At 43.1% G+C, this 12,726-nt stretch overlaps 1 protein-coding gene across 3 annotated transcripts in view; it reads right to left on the reverse strand.

Moving 5' to 3' along the window:
* LOC146811576 (zinc finger protein 567-like) overlaps window positions 1-8,186 on the reverse strand; it is a 91,178-nt gene extending 82,992 nt beyond the window's left edge. Inside the window, exon 1 of one of the 3 annotated variants that reach the window (XM_085618550.1) lies at window positions 7,913-8,186. In XM_085618550.1, the coding sequence (XP_085474676.1) occupies window positions 7,913-7,936 (24 nt within the window). In that variant the 5' untranslated portion in view covers window positions 7,937-8,186. The remainder of the gene's footprint in view (window positions 1-7,912) is intronic. The other 2 variants (XM_085618551.1, XM_085618552.1) reach the window with 2 other exon arrangements.
* Between the last annotated feature and the right edge of the window lie 4,540 nt (window positions 8,187-12,726).

The following is a 12,726-nucleotide window of genomic DNA, read 5'->3' on the forward strand; positions in this document are numbered from 1 at the left end:
GGAGCATTTAAAGCTTCCCCCTGCCTGAACTAAACTTCCCCTTCTCTCCCCTACATTCCCTACTCCCTCCCCTTCACCCCCGCGTGACAAAGAAGCATCTGTACACATTTACCATTTGCTGAAAGCCCCTTTGAAAAAGGAACTATCATGTGGAATACAGCGCTGCGTTTCCGTAACCAGTTATTCCCCATTTCGAGGGGTTCCACTCAATAATTGTACAGTACCGAAGGGATGATGCTGTGCTCTAAAGGCAATTGAGTGGGCGGAATTTGCATTCTGCCAGTAGAGTAAACTTGTAATCAGGGCCTTGGCATTATTCTGGCATCGAATAAGGTTGTCTTATTCAGGAGGAGCCTTAGTTTTGAGCTAAGCTCATATTGCAAGCAAAAGGGGTATACAATGGAACCTAAAATCCACACTGCCCTTTATCCAAACTACATCAGCTACCTAGGACTGCCATGGCTTTAAAGAATGTTTTGAACAGAGCTAAACATGTTAATTAATCTCATCACGAAAGCATCATAGGAATTTCCACTAAACCTACCCAAAAAGAACCATTTAAATGATGAATTATTTATGTTCTCTTGGACCAAGGCAGGCCTGCAGACTCCAGATGTAATGAGGACCACTCTCTTTGCTCTGGATGAGAGCAAAGGCGTCGTAAGCAAGAGCTCTTTATGCATATTTTTCGGGTTATTTGCCAGTTTTTCTTCTAAGGAAATCACTTCTGAGTTTCTGTTCGTCGACCTCTTTCCTGTACCTTAATGACCTTTCTATGAGTCAGCCAGGTGGAAAAAAAAGCACCTGCTTTTATCTTCGCGCACAAGAGCAAGTCTTAACCTCTTTCTTAGTTCAGGGTGAGTAAAGGATGCTTACGAGAGGTCTATAGTATGAGAATGGCAATGTCATATATAAATGTCTCCAGCCCTCTCACCATAAGCGTGCCAGATGTTTTTTCCTACAGCCTGATTCTCACAGAAAACTGGTCGTTACCAAAACAGAGCTCGATCGGGGATGCAATGCGGAAGAGGGTTTGTGCCTACAGTAAGAGGGGGGTGCAGCAGATGCCCGGAAGCGAACACTCAGCCTTTTTTCTATTAACGTTTTGCATTCCCAGGATGGCGCTGCCCTAGGTCTGCTGGAGGCATGTGAAGCAGTTCTCATGTATTTGGAAGGCCTGGCACAGGGAAAGCTGCCTCACACAATCACACTCGCATTAAGCATCACCCCATGCTTCCTGGCAATCTTTTGGCCCTGATGCTTCTCTGCACTATCATACTCTGATAACAGACGAAACACCGTTCTGAGCTGTCTTGTCCCTTCTCACTGCTGGGATGCTAACAGCATTCTGTAACTAAGGCATAATGGCGGGTTTGAAGGGAGCCGTAATCCCCCTTCTTTGGCTCAGCCTCTCCATCGTGTCAGAACCCGCTTGGAAGTCCTCTTTCTTCGGCACTAGTTCTCCCTTCCCTCAAAATATACCCTCATACCTGTCACATACTGGTCCAATTAACACTGAGGGTTTCTGTTTATCCTTTCCTTTATAATAAACATTACTTTCTATTCCCTTCGGATGACTAATGCTAAACCTTCACTCATTCATGCTGTTCTAAAGGGAGTCTGAGAGAAAGTTAAAGAAAAATACGTGCACTTTATAACTCACATAGATCTTCCAGATCTTAAGAATTAAGGGGCATATCAGCAACAACCGGCAATAATTATCACTAAGCGCACTTAGTGCTAGGATAATTATCGCCGGCTAGCATGGATTTTTATCGCTGAGATAGCGTGCTATTAGCAACGCTTATCTCACAAGCGATAAAAATCCTTGCGCTAACTGCCTAACGTGAGATTATCGATGGAAACCCAGCGATAATCTCACGAAATGTGGCGTTAGCTTGTTGATAGGGACTCACAAACTTAGCCATGATATCCACCTTCCATAGGATATCATGGCTAAGTCAGTCCTGAAGCAGGCGTAAGGAAAGTAGCGATAACAGGCGTTATCGCTACTTTTCCTGCCGCTAAGCTTCATAGCTTGATGATAGGAGAAATGTCGCTTAGCGACATTTCTCCTGTCATGTCAGGCCAGGAACGCCCACTTTGCATCTCATTAGAGATGCAAAGCTGGGAGTTAAGAATAGGTGCGCTAATGCAAGGTTTCACGCGTTAGTGTGACCTTGCTAATTAGGCGATAAAATTATCGCTGCTTTTCGGCCGAAAACGGCCGCAAAAGCGGCGATAATTTTCTATCGCCGCCTTGTAAATATGCCCCTTTGTGTACACACTTGGAATCAAGAAGGTCGTCAGCTCTACAGGGACTCACACCTGACCCTCATTATGCAATTTTTCAGGTCTGATGTGTCGTGTCAAAACATGTGACATCATTCACACATCAGTACACCAGGGGTTGCAGGTGGTTTACCACAGATTCTGAAATCTCAGGGTTTAGCTCGTCTACTTATTTTTACACAAATAAGACATCTTAAAAAACTGCAGGTCATGAACGTTCGAGCTAAGCAAATGCTACCCAGGCATCTTCCGATGTTTGGGCCCTTCGGGATAGCTAATGAATCTGCGGAGCTCCTCTGTCTACACCGCCTTCAAATTTCCCAGAACTCAAATTGCGCGGCCCCTCTCGCTGAACATTCTAAATGACGTCAGAGATAGCCGCATGTCATGCAGATGTCACCAGTTCAGCACATTTTCTGTCAGACATTCAAACACACCCAGAACGTACGTTATGACAAACACTCTCCACAGTGAAACACAAAAGTTAATCCCGAATAATACTAACAAAGTAGAATTGGCCTAAATGTCAACCCAACATTTTTAGGTCGAGCCTGGGCAGCGCATGTGCTGCTCTGCGAGGCATGCCGTATTAGAGTATAGACTTGAAGCCCCACCCACTCTCCGCCCATATTTGTCATTGGCTTGTGTCATTGTCCTTCGTAAATGCTGGCTTCTGATTTGTTAATAGGCTTGTCAGTCCCTCCTTAGTACTGCCATGTCTTCATTTGTAACCTCCCATGAGGTCTGGCCCTTTTACTTTGGTTGTTACACGGTACGTCTTATTTAGTCTGTAAGCACTATTTTCTTTAATGAGTTTCACCTACTGCAGGCATGACATGCTTTCCTGCAATGCGCTTTCACTTTCCAAGCAGCCTGGAACAATGGTGGACGCTTTTTTGCAATTCAATAGGTCTCACATTTACAAGACTTTGAGCTACTGGTATTGTAAATAACAATGCCTTTTATTTGTGTGTTAATTATCAAAACAGATAAATAAAAGGCATTGTCATTTACAATGCCAATGGCTTAAACTCTAGCAAATGCGAGACCTATTGCATTGTAGATTCTTGTTGGATTTACTGTCAAGTTAAGAAACACTATAAAAATACTCTTAGTCTTACACTATACATACTCCCATTATTCTGAAAGAATTTACAAGTTACCCTGCTCCGACAATCTCTGAAAGCGAATTAAATGCCCACTCTGATCATAAATTGCCACTTGAATACCCAGGTGTGCTTTTTCAACTGACTGATTCTGTTGTTTGTTTTGGGGAGGGTGTTCTGGGCATTGCTTCTTCCTCTGTGTAAAAGGTAAAAACATAGTAGGCTGGCAGGACCTAGCAAAAATGGGTTTAAAACTTGTTCCTGGATCAGAAAATCCGGTTCAAGTTAACGATACTGATATTTCATCTATTTCAGATGACAATGATCTAATTATTAATGACATTGTTACACAATTTCCTGAAGTTTTTAATTCCAAGATAGGCAAAATCAAAAAATGTGAGCATTTGATTAAACTTAAACCAGGTGCCATACCTGTTACACATAAACTCAGGTCCACCCCCCTTAGCGTAAGAGATGACTTAAAAAATGTATTGGACAAAATGGTATCAGAAGGTATTATTGAACCAACAGACTCTTCTCAGTGGGTTAGTCCCATTGTGATTGTAAGGAAGAAAGATTCCAGTATCCGCCTCTGTGCTGATCTTCGCTCCCTCAATCAAAATATACTCATTGATTGTCATCCCCTTCCCAAAATTCAAGATCTACTAACTGGTATTAATGGTTCAACATATTTCACCTTACTTAACCTTCGTAGCGCATACCATCAAATTCCCCTGTCTCCTCAGTCCACCACCTTGACAACTTTCATTACCCCTTTTGGAGCCTATAAATATCTAAGACTACCTTTTGGGCTAGCCTCCGCAGCCAGCGTCTTTCAGAAATTTATCGATTGTTTACTTCAAAATATCAAATGCGTTCAGGCCTACCAAGATGATGTTCTAATTTTTTCTAAAAATAAACATGAACATACTCAAAGAAGTCCTTACACGCTTTAGAGATGCAGGCATCACCTTAGGTCAAGACAAATGTAAATTTTTCAAGTCTGAGGTGGATTACTTAGGTCATTCTATTTCCTCAAATGGTATCAAGCCAAAATTTTCGCTTACCCAGGCCATTTCTAACGTTCAAGTACCCAAAGATAAAGATGCTCTTAAATCCTTCTTGGGCATGACAGAATATTACTCAAGGTTCATTCAAGCTTATTCACAAATTGTACAACCGTTACGTAATCTTCTAAAGAAAAATGTGAAGTTTATTTGGTCTCATGAATTGGATATTTCCTTCAATCTTATCAAAAAGGTAATCTCTGATTCCCCAGTTTTGTCTTCATTCACCCCTGGGGTTAAATGCCACATTTCTGTAGACGCCAGTCAATTGGGTTTGGGAGCTGTATTATGTCAATGGTTTGGTGCAAAAGAGAACACCATAGGCTTCGCCTATAGGTCTCTCTCTTCTGCTGAAAGAAATTACAGCACTATAGAGAGAGAGGCACCTGCCTGCTCCTGGGCCGTTGAAAAGTTTAAAAGTTTCATTTGGGGTTGCCATTTCATACTCTTAAGTGATCATAAACCCCTATTGCATCTTCTCAACGGCAATGGCACTGGTAAAGCCTCAGCTAGATTAGTACGCATTCTTTCCAGACTACGTGAATATAATTTCACTATTCGACATATTTCTGGTGGCCTCAATGTCAGAGCAGATTGTCTTTCTAGACTTCCCTTAAAAGATGATCTTCCTGACCCAAAATTTGATGAAGTAGAATGCGTAGTGGCGTCTATCAATGACTCTTTGTCCACTTTTCCCATCTTGTCACAATCTGATTGGCTTCAGGCATATGATAATGATCAAATTTTGCAAGCAGTCAGGAACATGATTATTTCTGGCTGGCCCAGAGAACGTTCCCTTCCTGCTTCATTAAAGTCCTATGCTCAAGTTTCAGATGATCTTTCTATTGTTAATGAAATTTTGATGCGTGGTGACCAATGCATTCCTCCCTCCTCTATACGCATTAAATTGATTGAATCTGCTCATGATGGACATCTAGGAGTTGGAGCGACTTGTAGAAAACTTAAAGAACATTTTTGGTGGCCTGCTTTGGACAGCGATGTCACTCAGTGGATTGATGCATGTGAAACTTGTTTACTTTCTGACAAACATTGGAAGATCCACAAACTTCCTCTTCACCCTGTACCTGTACCTGAGGAGGCATGGCTTAAGATTGCTATGGACTTTGCTGGCCCATTCAATCTTCTTCCTAACAGTGAACGTTACATCGTTTCACTCATTGACTATCACTCCAAATGGGTCGATTTTGATTTTTGTGATTCTCCTAATTCTATTGCTGTTATAAAATTCCTAAACAGAGTTTTTCAATCAGAAGGTTCTCCCAAAGAGGTCGTTACAGATAATGGTTCGCACTTTTGTTCAACAACCATACAAGATTACTTCAAAGCTCATGATGTCAAACATCTAAAAGTGGCTCTTTACTCCCCATCATCTAATGGACTCATTGAAAGGATGAACAGATTTATAAAAGAAGGTATTCAATCAGCTTTAGCTTGTAACCTTCCTGTTGAATTATTTTTAAGAAAGAAAAGTTGGTCCTATTTGGTCACCCCTCACTCCACAACAGGTATTTCTCCTTTCAGACTGATTAAAAGAGAAATCCAAATGGAAACATTTGTCCTAACTGGATAACTGGTCTTATCAAGAAGGATGATACTTCATGTTTGGCTTGTCAGGACAAAGTTATGCTGAAGAAAAATGTATTCATCAAACAGAACGTTCAAAAGAAATATTTTAATTCGCCATGTTCTTTATTCACAAAGGATTTTCAGATTGGAGATTGGGTTTTGCTCAAGAACCCAAAAAAGGTTATGAAAGGAGACTCTAAATTTTCTTTACCTATTCAAGTTGTCAAAACCTCAAAAGGTTCACTTTTCTTGGGAAGGAAAGGGTGGTGGAGTAAAAGAGCTGTTGTTAAAATTTCACAAGCACAGGCCAATAGAATTATTACTTGCAAGAGCTCTGCCACAGATGACTAGGACTGTTCACATTTTCCTTTAGGAGCTTCATCTGACAATGTTGTCACTCCGGATTTGTCCTCCTCAATTGTCACATCTACTTCTTCACAAGCGTCTCCTGCGTTTCAACCTAGTGGTCCTTCTTCAAGTACGACTTCTGACTCACATAAATCTTATCGCAATTGTTCCATTCCTGCAAGATTCAAAGATTACTATATGTCGTAATATACCTTTTTATTTTTAGACTTTCTTTTTCATTTTTATGGGAATGGAGATGATGTAAAGGTGTTACTCACATTCTTACAATGATTATTCACGTCATGTCTACTGTAGTATTTCTTTTGTGTTTATTGCTGTGACATGGTGTGTATTCCACGTTGTTGCAGACGCTGCTCGTGAGTGTATCTTCAAACATGTTTATGTTTGAGGGTGCATCTCTCGTGCCGCGTCTGCTCGGTAAAAGATACTACAGTTAGATTAGGCATTGAGCACTTGTACGTTGTCGAGAACAGCAGTACTCCCGTGTTTTGCTGGGAAACTAAATAAACTTCTTCCTGGATTGAAGTCTACTTTCCGCTTCTATTTTACTGGATGAATTGGATGTTATCCCCATCTTTACACTCTGCTTCATTAGTTCCCTAAATTGGCTGCTGGGTAATGCTAATCTTTAATCTTCATTAAAAAATGCCCTGTGTGATTGTAGCTCCCAGTGTCATTGTTTCCTTGTGGCAGGCCCTGGCTGTTATGCACCCAAAATCCTGACTTGTAAGACTGTAACAAGGAAGAGGGATGAAGAAGTAATGAATTCCTGGTTCTGTGCTAGATCTCCACATTCTCAGAGAAAATTTACTACCCGTTAGCTCATGTCTTTAAATTGTACAAAGGCCAGTCATAGGTACCTGGTTAAGAATTTCTTTAAAATCACAGGGGGTTCTTGGTTAGCCTGGCAATTCTGCCCGTGCCCACTTTATTAAACATTCTGGGAAAGCTCTAAAACAGTTCTGTGACGATTTCTTCTTGACTTTGGTGTTTCAAAGGGGATCGTATGCTGCTTTTTACTTGTTTTCTGCTTTGGCAAACAAAATATACCAGCTCTGGTCGTAAAACACTGGTCGGCGGCCCCAGAAATACGTGATGGCGGAAGCCCAGGTTTAAAGGAGCAGGCACAAGTAATGGGACCAAGAAGGGTTCTGTATGTTTATATGTTTCGGTAGAACAACATTGAGAGCTCACTGTTTCCTAAGCCCACAAACGAGTGGCTCATCTTGTCTGTTTTTTTTAAACTTTGGATTCTGGGATCTGTATTTCTGTTTATCCAATTATAAAATCGGGACTACAAGTCCCAGAATCCAAAGAATAATGGGCCTGGGAAACGTTAGAGATTAGACTTCTGAGCATAACTTGGGCAGGGTGAAGGAGAGGTAGGTGGCAGTCTGGGGCGACAACAGGAGGCACGGAATAGCCCAGAACTCCTCCAATCTCAAACTTTAGTTAGCAATCGTTCAGAAAATAGTAAACCTCATAACTAACCTCGTCTCCATGATGCACAGACATTATTCCCCGCTGAACTGGGAAGATGGCTTTCCTAATCAAAGACTCCTTGCAGTAATGTCGTCTTCTGAAGTCCTGATTCTAATAAACTCCCAATCAGAAGGGAGGCGATTGAAGGTAGAAAAGTATGCAGCTTGGCCTACGTCACAATGCACTGTAAATAAGCTTTTTAGTAGAATTAGCAGTATATTCGTGCACAAAACAGGAAATACTAATCTCCGGGAGATGCGCAGCTGCAGCACTCACGTGACGCAGCGTAAGATCACGTCAGAGACACTAATCACCAGAAAAGCAATTGAACAGAGGGACTCCCGACCCTAACCCGGAATGTCATTTGTACTTTCGCTTCTGTTTAAAGGGAAGGCAGGCACGCTGAATGATGTCAGTATTTAGTTCACATTGTAGTTGGATTTAAAGTCAAAACCCAAGGAGACGTTATTAAACGAAGCAACTTTCTAGAATGCGTATGGTTGGTGATTGTAAGAGATGTGGGACTGGGTAAAGTGATCTGTCTGGGCTATTCACTGCAAGTGCCATGTCAGCTCTGCAGCTCTTCCCTTGAGCTCCTTCTTTGCCCTTTGTCCCTGGCGTGAGCCATCTTAATGACTACTGTTCCGGCAACTCCTTATCCTGCTCCGGCCAGCGGCCGCCCTTCCAAGTTATTGATGCAGGTTAAATGGTGCTGACCCCGAGATGGTGCAGTTGGTTCCACGACTGTTGGCAGCCCCCAGTTTCCTTCCTCAAGTCGCCCACGCTAAGTGCATCCCACTAGTTCGAGGGCCCCTGCAATGTTTAGGAGGAACATATCCAACCCTACTCCAGAGAGGTGAACCCAACCCTCTGTGTAATAGCCCGGCACCCTCTGGTTGATGAGACCGTGTTTCACAAACTCCCAACCCATGCCTGTAGTATTGGGCCTCAGGCCCACATGCTGAGGATTGACGGACACTGACACAGCGTAGTCTGGTGCGGTAACTGGCCCTTTTATTGGCGGGGCCACGTCACTCGTGAGACCCATGATGGATGTGTGTGGGGGTGCAAGTGTGTCCAGCCCTCAAGGGAGTGGCTGGGAGTACAGCTTCCTGCCAGACACTAGAACGTGTCCCACAGGACACTACATTCCTCCCCAACTTTATTGAAGAACAAATAATTAACTAAACACCACAGGGTCCATCAGTCTTCTGAGACAGGTGGCAGGAAGACGTCAGACGTGGGCTGATGACTCTGCCTGCAGCAGGACCTTTTTGGCAGGCACTCATAGTTTAACCTGAGGGGCTCAGGACACGACTGCTGGCTTGGAGACGTCCTCTGCATACCATCAGTTCACTTGTGATGACATGTCTCGCAGTCTTGCAAGGCTTCCACTTTGCGGACGTCGGTGATGTTCTGTGGTGAATTCTAACAGTTCTTTCACTGGGATGCGTCATGAGCATGGATGGAGTTTGTGGTGACGGTTCGTGGAGGTGTTGCCTGATAAATTGTCTCTGTGGAACCTCTTGGCTGCAACCGATGACCTGTCGGTGGGCAAAGTCTCTCTTCACTCTCCTGCTTGGGGAGGCCCGTTGTCCGTATTGCTGCGGGACTGAAAGAGAGCTGCGCTGGGGCCGCTCGTGTGCCGACTGGAGGCAGCTGCAGGACCACCGAGGAGCAGTTACCTAGTCGCACGCACAACCCTCGAGGGTGGATGTGTCTTGGCCGATACTTGCTCTCGCTGCTGCGGTTCAGCGGTATGCCAGGTTCACAGGTAGCCTCTGGTCTCTTTTCTCAGCTGGTGTGGCAACAGCGTGGGACTCCAGTCCATCAATACTCTGGGAGTGGTGTTTGATGCATGTGCTGAGGGCTGGCGTGATGGCAGTTGCCAGCCATATGGTGATTCGGGATGACAGGTGGTGGTGACTTGCTGGGAGAGTTGGATGTCAGGAGGGACTTGGCAGCCATGGGCTTCTGTATATCAAACAAGGCTAGGCACCAAAGAGGGGTATAAATTTTAGCTAAGGACCCAAAAACTGCTTAGAGAGAAAACAATTTTTCTTCTGCTACTGGTATTCTTATCCAGAAATTGTTTAAGTCCAGCCGCCCTCAATTTATCAAACTACAAACAACAAACAGCCCTCCACTAACCATCACCTTCACAGAGACAAATCAAAAGTATTTGAGCAAAAAAGAAAGTGAAACATGAGTAGGCCCCTCACGTACGCACCACCAGGGAGGCTACCAGCCGGTTCTCGCTAGTATGCCCACGTTTTCTCATCATCGGGTGCCCACTCATGGGAGAAAGAAATTAAAGTCCAGTGAAGAGAAAGGAGGGAGCAGGTCGCAAGAGAAAGCTGTGTTCCTGTTCCCAGCAGAAAAGACACAAAACCCGTGAATTGCAAGGAACGACTGTTCAAAGCAATCTTTAAAATTGAGTTGTAGACTCACGTCACAATCACCCTCTTTATTCAAGTCAGTGAGCCCACTCAAAAATAAAAACACTTAATGTTGTTACCCGTTTCAAAGAAGGCCAACATGTTTCATTGCCACTTAACTTTGTTCTGGCAAATTCATCAGGGCAAGGGTTTCAATCACCTCACTGGAAATGTAATGTAAATTGTTTTCTCTCTAAGCAGTTTTTGGGTCCTTAGCTAAAATTTATACCCCTCTTTGGTGCCTAGCCTTGTTTGATATACTGACATTGAGTGGAGGGCGGCTTGGCACATACCCTCTATAGCTCCCATTTGTAATGAGCCATGGGCTTCTGCCTTGCTGAGGTTGAGTTTCGGTGGCGGCTTGACACGCAGAGTGTGTGGGTCCTCTCTTTCCTGGCTTGGGGCCACTGCCAACTCCATCATGAGGCAGTGTGAGGAAAGACACTCGGTGCTGATCTTCACCCATGGAGCAGGGATGCAGTTTGACGTAGACTGCCGACACTCTGGGATGGGCGGCCACCTGGGGAAGCGTTTGGATGAGACGCGGTTTGCGCTTGTTGCGGCTGATGGAGCAGGTAAAACACATTTTGTATACCTCCTCTGATTTGCATGAAATTAATTACGTAATCATTCTAAAATTAATTTAAATAACATGTTTGCAGTGAAAATTTACTAATCAACCTTTGCACCTGATGAACACGAAATACACATGGGACTAAATTGCAAATTGCATGGCAGAGTAATTAACTGATTAACTATGGTACGCAAACTAACCTTAGGTTGTAGTGAAATAGTAAAATTGCATGATTTATGTTGCTTTGTGATTGTTTGTGCTTTAAAATCATCAAATGGTAAGTATCATTGCTTTAAATGTTGCTACAGCTAGGAAAATACTAAACTATATTGGGATTAGTGTGGGTTTAAACATTAGCATCTTTATTTCTATATTTTAATTACTGTTATGTCTATTTTTGCTTAAGTTGGCATTCGGGCCTACTAGGCCGCAGTACCCAAGATGGCGTTCTCTGAAGCAGATGCTACCATGTTAACGTGATGATTCTGCGCATGCCCAGATTGCTCTTGAAATCACGAGGTAGCCTGATCTCCTGACATCGTGTTACCTGCCAAGGTCGAAAGTCAGGATTTGACCGCCAGTCAAGGGATGACAAAATGAGAATCGAGGACGAGACAAAGAGAACACCTATCCGTGGGACCCTTTTTACCTTGGGAAGGAATATGGTTACTGTTCTCCTGCCTGGGAACGGAACAGAATATGTCAATTTGAGAACTTTGTGAAAAGTCATTATGGAGAACCAGTTTACACTGGGAAAATTTCAACAAACTACTGATAACCCCGAACTGTCCAATCAGAACATTTGGTCTGCCCTAATGTTTCTATATCTAAAATGAAGCAATGCAATGAAAGGAAATAAACCCTCTCATCAATCATTAGTGGGGTTCAGAGTCGGAGGAGTTGGAAGTGTTGGTTGCCGCAGTGGCGTTCGGGTTTTTCATTGGGTCGCGGTCGTGGCTGCCTATATCTTTGGGTTTTTTCTTGGGATTTCCTAAATTCTATGCTATCCGTCTGAGTGTGGAATTGGTCCATGCTCCGGATTGATGTTCGGACTTTGCTGAAATCCTGAACTTTCTACGCTGTATCCTGTATTTTGCATGCCGGTTTTATCCTTTGGTGAGGACTGGACTGTCCGTTTGAGGGAGCCTTCTTTCGAGAGTGCTGATAACTCCCTGTTTGATTTGAACTTTCTTCATCTCCAAATTGGTAATGATCCAATGTATTTTTCTAAATTTATGTCTAAAAGTAACTTCTGAATGTTCATAATTTTCTTGAATAAATTTACTGATATAATAACGAACTTCACGTAATAAATGACAACTTAAGAGTTTAATTGATGAGATAAACAAGATTTGAAATAATAAGAAATGAGTTTGTGGTTCTTAAATTAATTACAGAAAATATCAAATGTTTCCTGGGCTTGAATTGTGTCTTAGCTGGTCCATCGACCAAGTGGTGGAATGCCTTGAAGTTAAGGTCAGGATTCTGAAGATGTATATGTAAAATGTGTATATAATGTATAGCAAATTAATCCTGATAGATAATAAGGTACCCACATGTCCAGCGCCTTATTCTCCTGTGTGCAGATTCAAATGAATTTGGTTGAATGCCACAAACCGGTCCTAGAAAGCTTGTTTCCGGTCCAGGGAAGGCATGGCTTGGCAGTTCGGGCTGGACTGTTCCCATGAGGCACAGGGTCAGACTGATTTGCATATGGCCATGTCTGAACTGGGGTGGCAGAGTGGGCTAAAGAACGGTGATGGATCAAACCCAGATCTGTTGACTGGGTGTGAGTGTTTGATTGGTTCTGA

This window comes from Triturus cristatus, chromosome 7 (genome assembly GCF_964204655.1).
Source record: "Triturus cristatus chromosome 7, aTriCri1.1, whole genome shotgun sequence".
Classification (NCBI taxonomy): domain Eukaryota; kingdom Metazoa; phylum Chordata; class Amphibia; order Caudata; family Salamandridae; genus Triturus; species Triturus cristatus.